The 21604-nt window shown below is 39.9% G+C and overlaps 3 protein-coding genes across 3 annotated transcripts; all 3 read right to left on the reverse strand.

Moving 5' to 3' along the window:
* Positions 1–152: 152 nt before the first annotated feature.
* zgc:158398 (uncharacterized protein LOC568894 homolog) lies at positions 153–4429 on the reverse strand (the record flags this gene model as incomplete). The annotated part of the gene is made up of 8 exons (XM_042227698.1): positions 153–891; positions 1254–1394; positions 1484–1625; positions 1745–1844; positions 1933–2194; positions 2776–2968; positions 3735–3814; positions 4322–4429. Coding segments are annotated over 8 exons (1047 nt in total), but the record flags the coding sequence as incomplete, so codon positions are not given.
* Positions 4430–5417: 988 nt separating this feature from the next.
* Positions 5418–10758, reverse strand: plbd2 (phospholipase B domain containing 2). The gene is made up of 12 exons (XM_005940158.3): positions 10495–10758; positions 8455–8548; positions 8212–8370; positions 8020–8120; positions 7714–7928; positions 7215–7309; positions 6938–7098; positions 6665–6760; positions 6472–6543; positions 6219–6371; positions 5953–6115; positions 5418–5809 (listed from the first exon to the last, which is right to left on the reverse strand). Exons 1-12 carry the CDS (start codon positions 10713–10715, stop codon positions 5639–5641), a joined length of 1701 nt encoding a protein of 566 aa, XP_005940220.1. The 5' UTR covers positions 10716–10758; the 3' UTR covers positions 5418–5638.
* Positions 10759–10864: 106 nt separating this feature from the next.
* rbm19 (RNA binding motif protein 19) lies at positions 10865–20365 on the reverse strand. Its single transcript, XM_005940159.3, has 24 exons — positions 20212–20365; positions 19942–20124; positions 19748–19861; positions 19456–19497; positions 18882–19113; positions 18475–18707; positions 18320–18379; positions 18145–18223; positions 16677–16748; positions 16256–16465; positions 16046–16176; positions 15821–15945; positions 15636–15732; positions 14303–14413; positions 14010–14210; positions 13855–13921; positions 13593–13741; positions 13452–13512; positions 12733–12812; positions 12583–12638; positions 12300–12416; positions 12098–12203; positions 11255–11375; positions 10865–11164 (listed from the first exon to the last, which is right to left on the reverse strand). The coding sequence occupies exons 1-24, from the start codon at positions 20245–20247 to the stop codon at positions 11082–11084; spliced, it is 2766 nt and encodes a 921-aa protein (XP_005940221.1). The 5' UTR covers positions 20248–20365; the 3' UTR covers positions 10865–11081.
* Positions 20366–21604: the final 1239 nt, after the last annotated feature.

Genomic DNA, 21604 nt, shown 5'->3' on the forward strand with positions numbered 1-21604 from the left:
GGCACTCACATAAACCTAAAATTAAACCTTCGCGGTGGTAAATCCAAAACCTTCAGGTGGATAGAAAGATATTTAAATGATGCTTAAAAATAATTGCACAAGCAAAATGTATTTGAAGTTTTAAATGTCACTAAAAACTGATGTCACTCACCTTCACATTCCCCTTAGCTTGGCTTTAGCCTTTATTGACATTACAGTTACAGTACAATACAGTGCTTACTGTAATACCTGTGTTTGACACTGACAAATGAATCACATTAGTCAACAAAACAGCCCAAGTAAAGCTATTCCTTCTACAGCAAAGAAACATGTTTGAAACAGCATGACTGCAGTCATTTGTTGCTGAGAAGCGTAAAATCCTGTAGAAAAACAGTTCATAGCACTGCTAACTTCTATACACACACACACTATTTACAGTGCCCAATGATCTGTTAATACTTTGTTATTAAACAAATATAAGGCAAATATAATAGCAATTTTAACCCACATTTCATCCATTTTCTTCAGTCTTGAGCAATGTCTTCATCACCACCTTATCATAACATTTTGGTCTTTTATTTTGAAAAGCACATCATAAATAATAAATTATAACTCATTTTCTACCATGGCCATGTTTCTCAAAATGATTTTACATATTGCACATTCGTAATGTAGCAAAACTTGTGAGAGACAGATAAATGGGTTCAAACTGTTCCAAGAGAGGTTGCTGTACCCTGACTTTAGTCCCAAGTATGAATTTAGGAGAGCTTTCTCCAAAGCAGCATTATACAAATATTTTCACAGTTAGTAGAACAAACAACAAACCAGTTTCTTCTGTAGGCTGTAGTTAGACATAGCCCTCTCTTTCCAACCATCAACTGATTTAATCGCTCAGCTGTCTATTAAGGGTTCCTGTAAATAAAGTAAAGTAGCAAAGTTAGGTTAAATAATCTGTATGGATTTCTCAGTAAAAAGGTTCTACCAGGACAGGGCTCCCTGTCCTGGTCGTTGTGTCCTTGGGCAAGACACTTTACCCTACCGCCTACTGGTGATGGCCAGAGGGGCCAATGGCGCGATATGACAGCCTCGCTTCTGTCAGTCTGCCCCAGGGCAGCTGTGGCTACAACTGTAGCTTGCCTCCACCAGTGTGTGAATGTGAGAGTGAATGAATAATGGAATTGTAAAGTGCTTTGGGTGCCTTGAAAAGCGCTATATAAATCCAATCCATTATTATTATTATTATTATTATTAAAAACCGAACGATCACGACTTACACTTTGTTGGTTCAGTCCATTCCATTGGTTGCGGCGTTTTAGTGCATGTGGTTGACAAGCAGCTATACAGAGCATCAAACAAACTCCAAGGAGACACACACTGAAGTCCAACAGATGTTGCACTGCCACACTCTGTTCCTCCTTTAGAAGTAGGAAATAAATGAGGGTACAAAACAAATCTCTGAATTGTGGCTAAATCAGCTATGCTGTTCAAGTGCAACATACCGTACCTGTGTTAACATGACTGTAAGAGTGGTATCATCCTTGAAGTTCAGACTGTAGCAGGTTGGTGATGCTGTAGGCAGCTGGTTACTTGCCTCCACATAGAAGGATGAAATATTTTTCTCTGACTCAGGGCACTCTGGAGGACGACTTTATTAAAGTACATAACATTTATGAGTTTTCTGACTTTTTAGGTCACTGAGGAAAAGTTGTAGTTACACTGTAATTAAGTTAAGAAACATGTTCTTTACAGAACATGATAAACTTACACACTTGTTGGCAGGAGGTCACTTGGGGCACTTATAGTGAGGCAGGTGTAGCTACCATTGTCAGATAGAAACTCTAGTGTCAAATTAACATTTTCATTGCCTGGGGAGTAAAAAATTACAATCAGAATGTAAGGTGATAAAGACTTTCACATAATATCACACCCATAGCACTCCATGGCAAAACTAACCTCCAATAAGCAGCTGACTGGCTCTCAAGGTTGTATGTAGACTGAGATCTCTCAGCGAGACACTCGGAGAGCTGGAAGTCACAAGAGCAAGAGGAACCTTGAGATGTAAATGGGTGACAGAAGAAGGACTCTTTGCTGAGTTAACTGAGGTCTTTCTGTCCTCTTCCTGCTTGATAAGAGGTGATTGGACTGAGGAATTAAGCTCATTTGCTTTCACACATAGGTGGAATGTTGATAAGGAGGACAACACACGATTCCAGTCCTATGAGAATAGTAAAGTGCACAAATTACACACAGATACAATCAGGGCACAGAATCTGTGGGTATATTCAGTCACAGCCTGCACAGCATCATATTTCCTATGCACACCAGCACCAACTATCTATTTAGAGAAGGCATGGAGGAAAATTAGCTCAGTTTACTAAGGAAACCTACTATACTCATTCCCAGCTCCATATTGTTATCTTTGGACTGATCTAAAGTTTCTTTGCATGAGTCACTGCTCTAAAAAAAAAATCCATATTTGTCTGACATCAGGCCTTGATTCATTCTCAATCTGAACCCAGTCATTTTAACTCCCCTATCTTTAAGGTACATTTCTTCTGATTAATCTGATTAATTGCTCCTCTGTATAGAATATTTGAGCCTCAAAAAGAACCAAGAGTAGAAAAAAAATTTGATACAGAGAGCTTAGAGCAGTCTGCAACCTAGGTTTTGACACAGGTTGATTGCACGTAAATATTTGAAACTTCAGCCATGTTTATTGTGCATCCACTACTCTAATATATAGATAACAGAAAAGAGCAAAAACCCAAAATTGCTATAGTTAAAATCACTCCTCACCTTTGTTATGTCAGGGTTAGGCAGAGTGTGAGTGTTGCTGTAAAAACTAAGGCAGATGAATGAAATAGCCAGAGTTAGCAAACACAGGAAAAATGTAGTCCCTGGAGGATTCTGTGACACATAATCTCTAAGATTAGTCAGCGGCTGCCAGAAACCCATCATCAGGCTCCACAAAAAGCAGAGATGTGGCGAGCTGTAAACAGAAGAGACAAATTTCACATAACTTAAGTAATGTACCTTTTCATTATTATTAGGCAAGTTCAATACATCTGTTCTTCATAGAGGAAGATTTCAGTAGGAAACAAATGGAAGAGAGCCTGGAGAAATAGAAGTATGCAAAGGAATGAAAGTCAGTAGAAGAAGAGAGAGTATGTGTGTGAATGAGAAGTAGACTGGTGGAGTGAAAGTGAAGCTGCAAGGAGCAGGAGTAGTGAAGGTGGACCTGTGTAAATAGATGGGGTCAACCATTCTAAACAACTAACATTGCAAAAGACAGGTGAAGAAGAGAGCACATAGAGACGGCAGGATGGAGTCAGGTTTTAGGGGTGATTTGTAACAGTAGGATAGCAGCAATAGCAGAAAGAGAAGGTTTACAAGATGCTAATGAGAAATGCTATAACTTTGGTTTGGAGACAGTGCCGCTAACAAAAAGTCAGAATTGTAGGGGGCAGAGTTACTCAGAGTGACCACAGGGACAATTCATGGATTCATATATACATGCAGGGGCAGGGGTGTGACAGAGGAGGATGCTCGGGTCAGAGTAATATGAGGCAGAATGGAAGTCCTAAAAGGAGAAAGAAGTCTGTTCAAACCCACTCCAAAATGCTTTTAGCAGAGGTGGGTGCCTATGTCCCACATTTTAGCCAGTGTTGCCCTCTTGGCTGTTTGACCTTTACTCTCCAGAATAATCTCTGTTCAGACTTTGGCACTGGGAGACCAGAAAGTTTATCTCCACTCACCTAACATCTAAATGTAATATTCCTTGTTGGGAACAGAAAGCCAATCTTGGTCCAACAGACAGGCACCCTGTAGTGCAGTGATACAGATAGTGTACATAAATAGATATAATCATAAATATATACACAAAAACTTTGGCATGAACACACATGCTCTGTATTGCACATACATGGAGACATCGTGTATGAAGCAGTTAAACTTTTCTAATGAAAAATCTTTGCATGGATCACCTAGTTATGTTCATAGTGAGCATTAAGCTGTAGAAAATCTGTAACTTTTATTGTGGAAATACTATATAGCTACTGCTTAACAAAACAGGATATTCGGCATGTCTTTTGTCGAGCGGACCTCGTTTTCAACATAACCACATTTAGTTTGAGCAAAGCTGAAAGCACGTACTCTCTGTCACGTGACTGTAGACAGTTAAACGCTTACTTATAAAAAAAAGAAGACATCTATGTAGTAATTACATTAAATCAATACTCTACGCAACAGGAGACGTACAACTAGTCTAACAACCAGCTCTACTGGCAAAGATTACCGCTCTTATGACGCTAACTAGCTAGCTTTCTGAAATATAACGTCATACCTCGAGCTCGTATGCTTGTTCACGTCTCCGCGCTTGGTAAAATACACCGGAATAGTTTCTTAAAGACAAGTAAACAAAAGTTCGACATTTAAGAAGGAAGTTCAGCAGTTAAATAGTGACACGACACCGCTGTCACTTTACGACAATACACTGCTATGACGACAACAAGGACCAGATCACATGACTTTAAATGGGTTTTTTAAACGGGGGAAAAGCAAGGACACAGCAACAGCAGATATCATTATTGTTATCTTTATTCTTATGTTGAGCATTAGAAGGCAGGATAACACTGGCACTAAATGTTTATTAATGTGCATGTGGTGTTATTTAAATATTCACATTTAGCTTGACGAGTTTGCCACTTCTCAGAGTTCGGGTCATCGAAATAAAGTGTTTACAGGAAGCTTTTTGGATTTTGGAGATTTTGGAGCAGTGTTTCATTCAGAGTTGTTTGGAGCATTTTGTATTTTTCCTCCATGTCTTCAAGCTTGCATACCATTTCTTCCTCTTTTATGTCCTGCTGATCTTTCTCGTGAACAAACTCTTTATTTCTCTGCAGTGTTTTATCGAGCCTTATTTGCAGCACACTGCCTTTTCCCTCCATGTCTTTAAGCTTGGAGTCCATTTCTTTCTGTTTTGTGTCATGCTGCTTGTTCTCTTGAAGAAACTGTTGATTTTTGTGCAGTGTTTTATTATGCTTTACATGCAGCGCTCTGTATTTTTCCTCCATGCCTTGGAGTTTGCACTGCATGTCTCTCGGGTCTGTGTCCTGCTGTTCTTTCTCCTGAAGGGTCTATTTTTTCCAGAGCTTCATCAAGCTTTACTTTGAGCTCCTGATTCACTTTGACCATTTTGTCCTGTTTTATCACACACACACACACACACACACACACACACACACACACACACACACACACACACACGCCTTTTAAAAAGAAGTGATCGCTCTGTTGTTTATTTAAAAAGTTATTTACAAAAAAATCTAAACTTCAGAAAATACTGAATAACTCAAAAATGATTTATCCCAGGATTAAAACATTTGCAACAAGTGTTACAGAAAATGTTCATCAGCATAAATGTAAGTAATAATACTTGGTGATTTCTCCACAGAAAGGTGCATATTTATTGGGTTTATTATAATGATTTTCACATATTTTGCATGAGAAAGAGAAATGCAAAAAAAAAAATCTAATTTTCTGTCTTCTTATTCAAATAGAGGTACATTATTAATCTCTGTACCACTTAAAGATTTTTGTGAGAAGCAGTGATGCCATTTCCCTTTGTCAAACATCATAGAGCTGGAACTACTGATGCCAGTTAAGGAGTCCAGGTGACTTTTATAGGCTTGAAACGCCATACATCAGGCTGACCCATGTGTAGCAGGTCTTTGTAGGGGGAAGCGCTCCACTGGAAGGGTGGCACTTGGTCCCAGGTTGGACCACTCACTGCCACCATGCCGTACTCTCGAAACATCTCGTAGGAGGTCAGCTGCAAAGAATCACACACAATGGCTCAAACTCAGTGGACATCTCTTTTAAACTCATTTTTACTTACGGCAAACCAAAAAAAAAATCTTCAGGGTGCATGATGGGTAAAAGGGTTAGGGCAAAGGGAGATGTGAAAATGAAAACCTTCATGTCTGTTCCTCCGTGTGGTCTCTGCTTTAAGGCGCCAAATGGATATGTTCCATTAGCTGGGTTCAGGTCTGACCGCGCTGAGATCGCATTCTCTCCGTTCTCAGGTGGATCACAGCCGTCACACTTTGAGAGTGGATCTTCCTTAAAGTTATTATACCTGAGGAGGAACAGTGTATCTCATGAATTAAGAGACCTTTTTCTCCCTAACTACAACATCTATCAGAGATTGTTTGTTTTGGGAATACAAATACAGACCGTACCTCATCAGGCGGACCATCGAGTCCACATCTGTAACATCTGTCTGGTTTCTCTGGAAAATCTGAGCCCGAGGATTCTGGTCCAGAGAGAACCACGGGCCAAACTTCTCAACCAACTCATTGCAGCCACTCTTATTAAATATTTCCACATAGTACCTTCAGAAAGAATTTGGAAGTATGGACAAAAGAAAAGACACATGCATAATCTAAAGTACAGATTAACATTTACCTTAATGTTTGCACACCAAATACTTACGGTATGTTGTAACTAGCCCAGTATCCTTTCTTCAGCAGTTCCTGAGTTTTATCAGCGTAAATGGCGAGTCCTCTGCAGCATTGGAAAAAATAAAAGGCTTGTTTTAAGGTCAGATCTGATAGGGTTATATATTGTCAATAGAAACACTGAATAAATGATCTATTTTGATCCAAGTTCGGGTGCTGTGACTTACGGAATCTGCTCCAGCACGACAAAGAGCCCTTCTGTGATGTCAGTCTTCCCTGGAGTGAAGAGGTTGTAGTTGACAATCATCCACTGGTTGTTGTAACTGCAAAGCAAAGTTAAAAGTGGCCTTCTTTTCACTAATACGCACAAAACGGACAAAACAAAATGTTACATAATCTGGTCTTCAGTGAGGATTATTAACACAAGCTAAAAAGCAGAACAGTCTGGAGCCTTGTCAGCAGATCAAACAGTTTCTTTTTGATGATTAAAACTAACTCACGTTCCACTGTTGTACTTCGTGAAGATTTCTGCCCAGTCCTTGCCAGTAGCAGCGAGCCGATTTGCAACAATGTTTCTCAGCCACTCCATGACTGTTCCAGTGGGCTGAACATATTTCCAGAGAGCAGGGTTGCTGTTGCCAATGGTGGTTTCCAAAGTAACCTACAGACAGAAAAAGAAAGAAAAAAAAATAAAAGCAGTAAGATAATCTCAGCTTTCCCTTTTAAAAAAAAAAAATCATATTCTGTTATATAATGTCAAGTATAAAGAGATCTTACCAAGCCGCTGCTTAGGATGTAAAAGTCATCCCCAGAGAAGATGGATCCAGGGTAGGATGAGAATGCCTGAGTTCTTCCAGGAAGAACATAGTTGTCTGAAAAACATGAGAGCACGTGCTGAAGTCACACTATCAACTAGTCCCTAAAATAATTACATCAAAAATGGTGCTAGGGTACTTTTGGGGTTTTAAACGTGCATTAAAGAATTCAAAAGTCAAGCATTTAAGGACATATCTAATTGTTTTGCCATTATATAAAAAAATTGGGACTATTGTTTTTGTATTGTAAATCTGAAAAGTAGAGTGAGCAGGTATCTAGAAACAGCAACAGCTAAACTGGAAAAATCAATGTCCAAATCATCTAACCTTTGCCTCTCTAACTTTGTTGTCACTCAACCTGATCTGTCCCTCTGATGTGCTCATTTCTAATCTAGTCTCTCCTGATCAATCCCAATGAATCTCATCACCAATCAGGAGGCACACTTGCGTCAATTAATTACCTAGAGGAGAAACTTTAAAGGAAAAAATGTATTTCTTCATTATGCGCAGCATGGCCTGGTAGGTGTTCCAGGTGTCATGTGACACCAGCAGTTCCTTATTGTTAGGCAGAAGCTTAATCAGTGCAGAGCAGGAGCCAGAGCCAATGGGTCGGGTTTGACTGGATTTATTCAGAGCCGATTCCAGGTCCTCAAGGTCTCCGCCCATTTGGAAAAGTCTGTTTGGGCAACAGCAAGTGAAAGTTTAAAATCTCAGCAAAAGAGGGTAAAACATGTTTGAATGATACAGAAAAGGAGATAACTACTTACAGGAAGCCAAATGGGTTGAGAGAGAATGACCCTATTGGCAAAGACAGCTGATCATTGTAGCTGTCCTCCAAACCTTTGAGCTGCAACAATGTCAGACGCACCTGATGAAGAAACAGATAGCACAAAGTCTGATTTCTGGCCTTTAAAAAAGCTTGTCATGTAAGGGATTTTTTTCAGTCCTGCTCATTGTACCTGGTACCAGTAGGGTGAGTTTGGATTATTCTCTATTTGGTCCTGAATCCACTGCATGTTGGTTATGATGAAAGACTTAAGGCGCTCGCAGTAGGCAGATTCATACATCAAGGGTTCGCAGTAACCCATTAGAGTGTTCATCCAGTGTTTATAGATCAGCTAAAAAAACACCAGCATACCTAGTCATTAGAATAATTAAACCAAAAATATTTTAACGTCTGACCAAATGAGGGTTAGACTGACCGGAGACGTTGCTGCAGCCTCAACTGCACCTGCAGCGTAAGCCTGGATGCTGTCGTTGTACCGACTGCTGGTAGTCACCTCCAAGAAAGACCAGCTGAAAGAGGGAGCATAAAAATGTAAAACGATCTCCAGAAAAAAGAAAAATAGATTTATGAAGTTTACAGCACTGTGCAAAAACCTTGAGCCACCCCCCATTTGTTTACATTTTGCTAGGAAAATAGGTGGTGCAGTGCTCTACTGAATTATGTGCAAGCAAGGTTATGCATACAAGTCAAAAGCAAAGTCTGTGTAAATCTAATCAGACTGAAAGTCAAGTTTTGGTATGACCATCTTAATTTGCCAGCACAGTCTGAACTTTCTTAAACTAACTTTCGTGTAATTTCTTTAAGTAGGTTCAGGAATAGTTCTCCAGGCTTAATACTATTAATACTTCAATACTGAGTGTTTTTCTATCCAGGTATGACTTTATGGCATTGGCAGTGTGTTTGGGATCATTGTCAAGCTGAAAAATGAAGCAGCTGTCAATCACATGCTTTCCAGATACTATTATACGGTGGATTAAAATGTGAATGCACTGTTCTACATACAGAGCTATTTTGTTATATTTTGTAACTTTGTAAAAGATTGCATTTATATGTATTATTACTATTATCATTATTATTCATGTTATTGTTATTTAATCTATTATATTATTTCATTTAGTTGATTACTGTTCTTACTGTCTTGGAGCAACGGTGACCACTCTGGGATTAATAAAATATTCTGATTCCGATTGATCAATTTTAACAAGATCTCCAGCACCACTGGCTAAAACGCAGCTCCAAAAACAAAACAAAACAAAAAAAAAAACGACAGGGCGTCCACCATGTTTTACAGAAGGCTGTAGATACTGGTTCTACCTCTTGCCTGACCTCCTCCATACATGGTGCTATTTGAACCAGAAGTTTCAAAATTTAATTTATCACTCCATCAGACCTGTTGTCACTGATCTTCAGTCCACTTCTTGTGTAATCTGGGGACCTCAGTGGCTCACCCTTTTCTTTACAGAGAAGACAGATTTCTTTATGACCTGCCAGTTTTCTCACTTTCATAGTTTCCACAGGCCACACACTATGGATGCTGTATTATCTTTTCTATTTTTTTTGCTTTTGCAACTAAAGAAATGGGTGCAAAGGATGTGTTTTTGTAACAGGCTGCTAGTAACAAAGTGCCTAAAGATACAAAATATTATCTCCCCTCCCAAACAGAACAAACAAAAACCCAGCCAATGTCCAAAGAAAAACTTTTAAAGACCTCCAGAAGATTTCTCAGTGTGTCATGTGTGCTACTTCTGCTAATTTGGGTTCCTCAAAACAAAACCACAAGGATTAAATGTTGCTCAACAAGTCAACATTTACGAAAAAACAAGGAAAACAATTTAGACCATTGACACTGCCGAACACCATTCTGTTACAGCTTCATAGGGGATGATTGTTTACGTTCTTTATGAACTCAAATATTTTAATATGTATAATTTCTCATTTTTTCTTAAATTCTTGAACTAGTCTGAGAGAATCTGGATCAGTTTGGGTGTAAAACTAGTAAAACACTGTGTGGAACTGCAAATTATACACTAAACCAGTGGTGGGGAACTCCAGGCCTCGAGGGCCGTGTCCTGCAGGTTTTAGACGTGTCCTTTAGCCAACACCGATGATTTAAATGGCTAAATGACCTACTCAACATGTCTTGAGGTTCTCCAGAGGCCTGGTAATGCACTAATCATTTGCTTCAGGCGTGCTGACCCAAGGTGATATCTAAAACATGCAGGACACCGGACCTTGAGCTCTTCACCCTTGCATTAAACGATTAACCGAATAATTGAAACAATATCAGGAGTCAAAGCTGCAACACGCTTTTCTTACTTTCTGTAAGAAACTGCAGCACTGACCCAGCTTGACCATTCACCAACAACCTATTTCAAGCACAAACCGCACAGACAAACCGAGCCTTTAGAGGCAAATAGTTTACATTTTAGACCAAGAACAGCCTCTAAACACTCACCCTGACGTTTCAATATCATCAGTGAAATTCGCCCAAGCCACAAAATCCTCCTGATATCCCTCTATGACAGACAGCTGTCCGGTTTGCTTGTCGATCACAGCCGTTCGTATTTCTGCTCGAACGGCCGTAAACATACAAAACAAAAGCAAAAACATCTTTAAAAGATCTAAAACCTCTGTAAAACTTCTAACACGGTCAGCTCCGTTCCGCCTGCACGCCATGTTTACGTGAACAAATCATGTGACTTCGATGGGCCAAGTCACCTGACTACCGCCGGGACTTTCAAAATAAAAGACGCCGCCCGACATCCCGCATCATAAGTTCATCAGTAGTTCAGTCACTGTCACAAACGAGACATGAAACAAAAAAGTAACATGTACGCAGCTTTTATACATATATAAAAACCAGTCGTCAGGTACATCAGATCTCTTGGACATTTCATTCTGTACAAAATACTAGTTAATCCAGAGAAAACTGGACCAGCTTTTAAATTCATTATAAACTTCTGCAGATATTCGGGTCCATGTTTTATTCAGTCCATTTTACACAGAGCGTTGGGGTCAGGATTTGTGTGGAGGCTGCAGATGTCAGTCTTCCACACCACCTTCAGTTTCCATTGTCTCCAAAATTCCTTCCATAACCTCCGCTTTTCGCTGCTTTTTGGCAGTGACTGAGGATAAAACCAAAAAAAAAAAAGAATAAATGGCAAACCTACTTTTTATTTAATTGTGTCCTGTTAACAAGGATTTGGTGGATTTACCATGAAAATGTTCAGCTGTTTTTCGCCTCAATGCCTCCACAGTTTCCTCTGCGTCAGCCCACTCCAGCACAAGACGTCTCCCGTACAAATGGGTGCTGTGGCATAGCGCCGCAAACGCTTTCTACATAGAAAGAGAGGAACACAACTGCTAATCAGTGTGACAGCCAAAATCCCTCTAAAATAAATATTGCCACACTTTACTAATTTGAGTCACTTGAGCTAAGACTGATGCTTAAAAATGTTGGCTGGATCTCCTTTTTAACAATATGCTACAAGATCAGTTTTAAGGCCAATAATTGGTAATGAAATCCAGAAATTAGTTAAATACATGCTTATCCCTGAATGTTGGTGAAAATGGTTGAAAGCACGGTATGTGCTAATATTCAGATGGCTGCTCTTCTCAAAACACTCGTTCGATTACTTCTTTTGATTAAATTTGTTCAAACTGTGATCATCAAATTAGATTTTTGAAATTGAAATTATATTATCTCTCTTGGATATGTCAGCTTCCGGCTTGAAATTGTTTCTAAACTTCCTATTAGCAGAAAATCTGTAACACAAAAATCTATTTTAATATTTTTAAAGCACATTAAAATATCCCACCTTGAGTATTTTAAAAAAAGTTCTTTATATGCTGTTGAAAGTACTGTATGTCACAGACCTTGGATCATTTCCTCTATTGTTGCCCTTCAATGTTAAATAATAAAATACATTTGGCGATGGAGACACGCACAGACCGACAGACATGTAGCCAAATGATGAGACCTACAAATCTACATGCTATAATATTCTGAGTAGCTGATGAAATGTATATTTTCTTCGTTTCATGAATCACACACAAACCTTAGCATCTTGTTTGGTGAGGAAATCAACAAAGCCAAAACCTCGATGACTTCCTGAACCAGCCGCTTTCTTTGGAAGACGGACAGTCTTTAGCTCCCCAAATGTACTGAGAAGATGAAATACAAGGAGGAAATGTGAGTATTAATTTAGCTCTTCCAACAGCGTAAATAATAATAAAAAACAATAGCTGTGTACGTGTTACCAGAAAAGCTCCCTGATTTCCCTGACAGATGCTTGGAAAGGAACATTGCGCACAAGGATCTTGGATCCCGTCTGCTTCTTGTCAGCTTGTTTCTTCTTCCGTGTCACCACAGCTGTCCTGCACATGGGGAAAAAAATGAATGAGTGGTGACAAGACGAGCGATGTCTTCATGCTACCACAAATTCTAACCATAAACATGTCAGCTGAAATGTTTAGGAGCATATTCTTGTAAGTAAATAGACATAAGTGGGGAAAAAGAAAACCTTTCTGATTCACATCTGACCTTGTGGCTCTCTCTGAAACCTTCAGCTCTAACTGGTGATCATCCACCTTACAGTGCTGAAGGAGGGTTTAAGGAGAGAGAAGACATTAGCCAAAAACCTGCTTGTGGAGAAAAGCTGCGAGAGTGTTGCTGAGGAGGTGTGGATGGTACCTGTAGCTGCCTCAGGGCCTTCTGAGCTGCTTCTGCCGTCTGATACTGGACAAAACCGTAACCCATTGACAACAGTTTGCCTAGAAGACAGAACAATAAGCATGAGAACAGTGATTACGCAGAGAAAAGCAGATGTTTAGCACAATATTAACAGCGTGCTTGTCTGTGATTAAACTTCAGATGGTTCTGAAGTCTCGTCCTCCCAGATCTGGACCAGGGCATCACTGAGCTCCTGGAAAGTCCAAGGTGCAACCTGTCATCTTCAGATGGACTGAAAAGTGTCCCAGAGCTTTTCTATTGGATTTAATTCAGGCAAGCATGGGGGCCATCAATGATATCAATTCCTCCATTCTCCAGGAACTGCCTGCATACTATTGCCACATGAGGTTGGTCATTATCGTGCACCAGGAGGAACCCAGGACCCCCTGCACCAGTGTAGGGTCTGACAGCAGGTCCAAGCATTTCATAATGTTACCTATGGCAGTGATCTGTGCCTCCCTCCATGGATCTGCCTCACCAGACCATCACTGACCCATCAAGAAAGTGGTTATGCTGAACAATCTTACAGCAGCACAACTTACCACTGAGTCTACAAAAATACTTTTCTTAACCAAAACATAATTTGTGGTTGAATAGTGAGCACTCCATTTGTATTATCAGTTAATAAGCACATGCCAGCACTTGTTCTGAAAGGAAATATTTGAAACCCTTCTCAGTACCTGTTTTATCTTTTTTCTTGGATATCGTGCAGGATTTGACTTTGCCACATTTGGAGAATGTCTGAAATGAACAAATAAAAACCATGACCATCAGCCAGTGATTAAACAGTTAATAATAATAGTATTTATTAATGTACCCACCTCCAATAGTTTCTCCTCTGTCGTGTTGAAATTAAGATTCTTAATGAAAAGCGTAGAACCTGGAAGAGCTTCCTCCTCCTCCTCCTCATCATCTTCTTCCTCATTTTCTATCTTCTTCTCCTCTTCCTCGGCTGCCTTCTTCTCTAATACTTAGTTAAACAGAGCAATGGTGGATTCTGATTATACATATCATACCCTTCAAGTCTGGAAAATACTGCTCTCTCTTAAAGAGACTGCCCGGCTGTGTTTTGAGAGAGTTTACCTGGTTCTGGTTTGGCTACAAACACCCCGACAGGCGCCCACTCCAAATACAGCGGGACATGATGGAACTGGATTAGGGATGAATTTGATCCAATAAGAAGTCTTCAGTATCCAGCAGTCAAAACATACTATATGCAGGTGAAACGTTGCACACACCTTACTGTAAGCCATTCTTGTGAAGGCTCGTTTAGCTTCAGTCGACTCCAGAAACTCAACGATTGCAGTGAGTCCTGAAGGTGGCAGCAGCACACGGCCCAAAGAACCATAAGGTGAGAAGAGCTCCTCAAGCTCTGACGCCTGCACTCCAGCTGGAAGGTTCTTCACCAGGATCACTGTGTTACTCCTTGCTGCTGCTGCCTGTAGACAAAGGGACGCAAGCCGTGGACTTTTCATTCAAATTTTCATTCACGCATTTGGATCAAGAGCACTGAGAAGTACATCAAGCATACCTGACTGAAGGAATCCAGGCTGACACTGTTATCCAGCAGAAACTGCCGCGTCTCCTGGACAATTTGTGTTTCCCCCAAAGCCATCCTCACTGCAACACTTCCCTTTGACTCCTGCAGGGGAGAGCAAGGACCATAGATACATGCAATAAATAAATAAAGAGGAAATGAAAAACACAAGTCTGTAAAAAGAGGATTTTTTTTTTTGGATTGAGATGATGTTATTACTGTGCCATTAGCCTAAAGCATTTGAAAATGTGGTTACCAAACTATAACAGTCATAATAAACCAAATTGGTTTCAGCGAGAAACTGACCTGAGCAGTGGGCTATTGCTGCGGTATAGACTGTGTGGGACAAATCCATAATCCCAAAAAGAGCATCCTATTATCACCAACACTAGGTCAGTATGCTATACATTACACAGAGCAGGTTGTTGGGACTTTTTCAAATCCTTATGAAATCTCTATGGAATAATAAACTAATCATAAACAAATCAGTTAACCAGGTATATGTCAGAGAGCTGGAATTACTTCTGTTTTTCACATCTTTGGTATCCAGTCAAACATTTTTCAAAGTTTTAGTCAATTAACAGATATTTATAAATAACCATACAGTCAATTCTGGAGGTAAAAAGTGGTCTGTCTAAATGGTTTGGATGTACTCTTACCTACCCTACAGGTAGTTCAATCTAACAGCTACTAAAAAAAAAAAAAAAAAAAGTGAGACCCTTTGCTCAACCGAGTGGTCTTGTCTGTGTCTTGTCTGTGAAATCTACTGCCAGCTAGCTTTTCCTGCAGGGGTGGGGTTACAAGGGTCTTTAATTCTCCATGTACATTGAACTTCTGCAGGACTCAAAGTTTGATGGAATAACATTCAAGAGGTTAACCTTTTCTCTAAGAGAAAATATTTCAAATCTCTGCAAAACTGTTTATCTTAGGTTCAGCAACTGAATTTCAAGACTCTGGTTCCTTTAAAGAAAGATGGATTTTCTGACTCTTGGATAACAATGATGACACAGCTGGCTGCCTGTGAGACTAATAAAAATTCATGAACACATTCTTAAATGGGACCAGTTTATTAGGTGGCCGTCTGCAGTTTAAATAACTTTGTGGTTACCAAGTAAATGTAATATAAGGTTGAAAGAGGCATTTATAATTAGTCGTGTTGAACTCCCTTTTCCCTTATATATTATTATTATTTCTTCTCTTGTATTATATTTTTATAATTTGTTAAAAATTGTAATAAATTGTTCAATTAAAAAAAAAAAAAAGGAGGAGGAGGAAAAGAGGCAGACAGGAGCGTAAATGCAGGTGAACTAGATGTAAAGTCACTCACGTGGTCCAGGACTTGGCTTTTGGTGGTGTTGTATTTTTCAGCAATAGCATCTGCCACTGCACTTGTACCCAGAAACAAGGTGTTCCAGTTGTGTGAACTAGAAAGAAACCGAGAATTCAAGTGTAAGCTTAAAAAATATCAGCATGAAAAACAGAGAAACAGACGGTCACTTTGATCCCGATTACCTGGAACTTAAAGCTTTAGTTTTAGCATCTTTTTGCCGTTTGTAAGATGAGGAGCCAGGACCGCCAGCATCAGAGTCACTCTTTTCTTTCTTCACAGTGGAGGGAAGCAGGTGAAGCATCCTGCCCTAGAGGTGTAAGAAAGTTTTCAAACAGCTGAATTTAATGAACTGCACTTTGAATCCAGCCATGAGGTGTAGAGTGATGAAGAAGTTCTGACATAAACACCTGAAAAATGTGTCCGTCCAGCTGAGCGAGCGCTGTCACGGCATTCTCTGGTATCATGTAGGTTACAAAGGCAAACCCTTTAGGTCTCTTGGTTAGCGTGTCAATTGGGAACAGCACATCAGATAAAGGACCTGCAGAGATTTTATAACCATGAAACACTTGGGACAAGAGCGCATTTCTTTCTACAGACGTGTAATCAATGTAACTCACCGTGTTTGCTAAACAGATCTTTGATGTCCTCCTCTGTGCAGGTGTAAGGAAGGTTTCTGATGAAGAGTCGGCCCGACTCTGAAACATCTTCCTCCTCCTCGTCCTCCTTGAGCTTCCTGCCAAAGTTTCTGTCAGTTTCTTTCTCTTTTCCATCTCTTTTGTTCTTTCCCGCTAAAGCATCCACGCGAAACACTTCAATGTAACGCCCTCCTGAAAACACAAGGACAAAGTCTAGGCTTCATCAGCTAGTAGAGAATGAGAAATACATCTATAAATGTCTTTGTGCCGTTGTTTCCCCAACTGAATGGTGGCTTCAAATGTTTTCGCTCATATTTTGTGCAGAGTTTTTACACCCTGTAACATCTCATTCATAGTAACACAGCCAAATACTATGAACAGAAATAAGTCCTAATAATTTCACCTATATAATCCTTGTTTTTCTTCAAGGCCTTTTCCACCTCTTCCTCAGAGTGCAAGTCCACGTATACGTAACCTAAAAAACAACAGCACACTGTTAAGATGCATCTGCCTGTATACAGTTCATACAGACCTGTAGTGCTGTGAAAAAGTAATTGCCCTCATCCTGAATTATTGTTTTTGCATATTTGTCACACTCGAGATCATCAAAATATGTAAAATTTTGCAGAAAGATAAGCAAATACACAAAAGTGGGAAAAGGTTATTCAAACCTACCTGAATGTCCCCCAAACCCAATAACCGTTTGTGCCACCATTGGCAGCAAGAACTGCAATCAGGCATTTGTGATATCTGACACGAGGCTCTCATATCACTCAAACTCAGTCACACTTTTTTTTGAGCCATTTAGAGGTAGACCAGTGTGTTTTGGATCATTGTCCTGCTGCATAACCCAAGTCCACTGGAGCTTCAGGGCATGAACTGTTGGCCAGATGTTCTCCTTTAGGAATTTCTGGTAGAGTGGAGAATTCATGGCTCTATCAACTACAGCAGGTTGTCCTAAAGCAGCAAAGACGCTCTAGACCATCACGCTACCACCACTGTGTTTGATCATTGGTATGATGTTCTCTTTATAGAATGCTGTGTTAGCTTTATGTTAGATGTAACGAGACTCAAACCTTCCACAAAGTTCAGCTTTTGTGTCGTCACAGAATATGTTCCCAAAGGTCTTGGGGATCATCAAGAAATATTTTGGCAGATGTCAGACGAGTGGCAGTGGTTTTCTCCTTGGACTCTACTATGTATGCCATTTTCTTAGTGTTGAATCATGAACTTTGACCTTAACTGAGACAAGTCAGGCCTGCAGTTCTGTAGATGTTGTTCTAGGCTCTTTTGTGACCTCCTGGATGACCAATCAATGTGCTCTTGGAAGTCATTTAGGAAGGCCGGCCACTCCCAGGACGTTTCTCACTGTTGCATGTTTTCTCCATTTGAGGATAATGGCTCTCACTGGGTTTCACTGGAGTCCCACGGTATTAGAAATGGCTTGGTAACTTGCAGACTGATTGATGTCTGTGTTTTTTAATCTCTTTCTTTAGATTCAGTAATCAGGTCTGTGTGTGACTGCTATCAGCTTTTTTTTAAAAAAAAGGTGAATAATTCATGGTTTAAGAAGGGGAGAATAAAAATTTCACTTAGGACCAGGAAGGGTTGTATGGGCTCTTTCCCTTAAAAAAATTAAATCATTATTTAAAAACTGCATTTTGTATTTATCTGGATTCTCTTTAGCTAATATTAAAATGAATTTGATGATTTGAAACATGCAAATGTGACAAATATACAAAAAATAAAAAAAAAAAAAAAAAAGAAAAGAAATCATGAAGTGGGCAATTATATTTTCTCAAGCCACTGAATACAGCATATGTGGGTGACTGCTGCAAAATGAGAAACTTTAAATACTTTTACTATCACACCTGTTCTATTTCCGCTTTCGTTCTTCCCAATCCGGACTGCTGCAGGCTTCAGTGGAGTCATAAATTCTCTAATTTGTTTCTAGTGGTGTTACAGGAAACAATGTTAGCGTCACAGATTCAGAGTGATACAGTGAACATTTCAGTGCCGACACTGAGAAGTTTCTTGTTCGCTCACCTCTTTAACATTGAACGGGACTCCTCTCAGCTTCACTGTGAACTCTGTTGTTGCCTCCGTCTGTAGTAAATACACAGGGGTTGGTGTGAATCACTACAAACTAGTAACAATGACAGAATGTAAAAATTTAAAACGGCTTCTGATAGAAGAGTCACCTCCTGCTTGGCAGGTTTCTTCACTTTACTCTGGTCCTTTTCCTCAGAGGTCACTGAAGATTTGACCTTTGAGATGTTTTCCCTGTCTCCACTCTCGTAGTCACTGTCTGTGTGCTGTAAAGGACCATCATCATCCTCTTCTTCCTCCTCCTCCGTGTCTGCTGTTTGTGCCACCTTTGACCGCAGGTAGTCCATATCTGATAAGCCAGACTTCAGTGCTTCTTTAGTGGCATCTGGAATCAACAGCATAGCAAACAATTAACAATAATTCACTGAACCTGGATGAATATTTTCTAATATAGTTTAATCTGATTTTCTGTGTGTACTTTAGAACAATATTTCTCTGATATAAATTTCAGTATTTGATGTTGATGTAACCCCAAAATTAAAACACAACCACTACCAACCTTCATCCTCACTCTCATCATTTTCTTCTTCCTCATCCTCTTTGTCTTCTTCTGACTGGTCTGAGTCAAAGTTGAGGTAATCATCTGAAGCAGGTTTCTTCTTGCTTTGAGTCGTCTTCTTCTTCTTGTCGGGATCGGGTGCTTCCTGTGCAGTGTCGTTTGCCCAGGTCGGAGCTTGGCTTCGATTCTGATGCACTGACAGAAACTCCTTGAATTCTGCTTCCTCTTCCAGCTGAAATGAGATATGAGCCGATGTCCAAATATTAAGTGTTACATCATACAAAAACTGATGAGTTAGGCAAAAAAAATTAAAAAAAATTGTACTCTCACAGGCCACTTCATTGGGTACACCTGTTCAACTGCTAATTTACCCACATATCTAATCAGCAAATCAGTGAGGCACCGGTCAGTGTACTGGAAATCCTACCCATAACCCGCTGAACATCAGACTGAGCATCTTAATAAAGAGGAACGGTGATTTAAGTGATTTTGAACATGACATGGCAGGTCTGAGCATTTTTCCCAAAGCTTGCACCCATCTCCCGACCAACATCTCAATTTATAATTTACTTACATCTCCCAGAATACTGCTGGATTCCTTTTTCTGCTTCTTCTTCTAAAATTCAAACACACACACACACACACACACACACACACACACACACACACACTATTGCATTAAAAACACAAATTCTATGAAAACATACTTATATTATTCTCTGGTAAGGCAGCAAAAAATTATGATATACAGAGGGAAGAATGAATTATAAAGATATATGGTAAGTTTTATATACAAGTACGACCTCTGTAATTACAGAGTGTCAGTTTACAAATACTGTTATTTCCCGTCCACAGGTCTTTCCTACCTTTTTGCCATCAGTGTCGGCCAGAGCAGAGGGTTTGCCCTGCCCTGAGCTCTGAGTGTGTTTACTCCAGGCTCTTGCCTTACTGGGGTCTCCAAACGCCTTACACATCTCCACCTAGAATAAAGGACAGGTAAACCATCAAGCATGCGCGCGTTCCCTCTCGAGGCACAGACTGTGTGCGGCTGAGGCCATACCGTCACTCTGGATGTGTCCACGAAGCTCTTATTGAAATGCTTCAGGGCCTTGTTTGCATCCTCCTCGGATTTAAAACCGACAAAGCCGAACTTACGGAACTTGCCGTCTTTGGTAAATTTCAGCGAGCAGTCTGTCAAAGTGCCAAAGGCAGCAAACATCGACCTGAATCTGTCCTCCTTCATCTGCACAGAGAACAGTGAAATTTAGCTGGGCTCAAATTAAAGGCTGCTCTCGCTTTGTGTTCACATGCGAGCGGGCTGTTTACTTACCCCATTAGGGAGGTTTTTAACGATGAGTCTCGACATCACGACAGAAGGTGTAATTCCACTGTTAACGCGTAAAACGGCTTTATATAACTTGTCAACAAAAACAGCGTGGACAAGAACCTCTAGCTCGCCATCTTGAGTGGGAGGGGCTTCTTCTTCTTCGGCTGATAGTAACCGTATCAGTGAATAAACGCCACCCTGTGGTCGGGAATGGTTACTGCGTATATAATCAAACAATATTTAACTGGGTGTTCTAATAATCATATCAAAAACACATTAAAAAAACTGATGTTATATATGATATGAAAACATGTAACTATAACAGCTGTTCAAGTATTACTAAAATATGACAAGTTAACATCTGGAAAACGAATAAATTGTGACTGAAAGGTGTGGTGCTGGCTTTCTTGAAGTGTACACTGCAGGTCTTCATGTGTTTTCTGTTGTTGTTGCTTTTGCAAAACCTTTCATTGATACTATGCATCGCTGAGCATTGTTTTTCCATTTTTTTCTTTTCGGCTTCCAGTTCAGTTATTTGGTACTTTATTTCATTATAAAATTCTTGGAGTTTTTGATTTTTCCTCTGGAGAATAAGTTTTTCTTCTTTCTGTTGTATGTCCTGTTGCTCCTTCTCTTGAAGCAACTCTTGATTTTGGAGCAGGGTTTCATTCAGAGTTATTTGGAGCATTTTGTATTTTTCCTCCATGTCTTCAAGTTTACATTGCATCTTTTATGTCCTGCTGATCTTTCTCTTGAACAAATGCTTTATTTCTCTGCAGTGTTTTATCGAGCCTTATTTGCAGCACTCTGCATTTTTCTTCCATGTCTTCAAGCTTGGAGTCCATTTCTTTCTGTTTTATGTCCAGTTGCTTCTTCTCTTGAAGCAACGATTGATTTTTGTGCAGTTTTTTTTATTATTATGCTTTACATGCAGCGCTCTGTATTTTTCTTCCATGCCTTGGAGTTTGCACTGCATGTCTCTTGGCTCGATGTCCTGCTGTTCTCTCTCTTGGAGGATCTCTTTATTTTTTTCCAGAGCTTCATCAAGCCTTACTTGCAAGTCTTCGTTGTGTTTCTTGATGTTATGAAGCTTGCAAACCATTTCTTTATGTTGTATGTTGCTTTTTCTTACATTGTACTGTGAGTTGCAGTCATGCATACTGCAGCCCAACTGTGGTGTTCCTGCAGCTAGAAAAACTACCTTAAGCTCCAAACACAGTCTATTAACTGTATTTGAAGCTGGCTTAAAGGCGGCAGGGTGGAGAGTGTGTGGAGAACAGAAAGAAGGGAGGTTCAACCAGGGCCTGCAGCTTACACATGCCTTGCAGGTTAATCTGGCTGTGTATGGTCTTTGCTTCCTGCTGAGATGACGACTTGCTGTTTAAAATCAGTAGCT

Source organism: Haplochromis burtoni, unplaced genomic scaffold (genome assembly GCF_018398535.1).
Source record: "Haplochromis burtoni strain Fernald_Lab_line unplaced genomic scaffold, NCSU_Asbu1 Contig_276, whole genome shotgun sequence".
In the NCBI taxonomy this organism is placed as follows: domain Eukaryota; kingdom Metazoa; phylum Chordata; class Actinopteri; order Cichliformes; family Cichlidae; genus Haplochromis; species Haplochromis burtoni.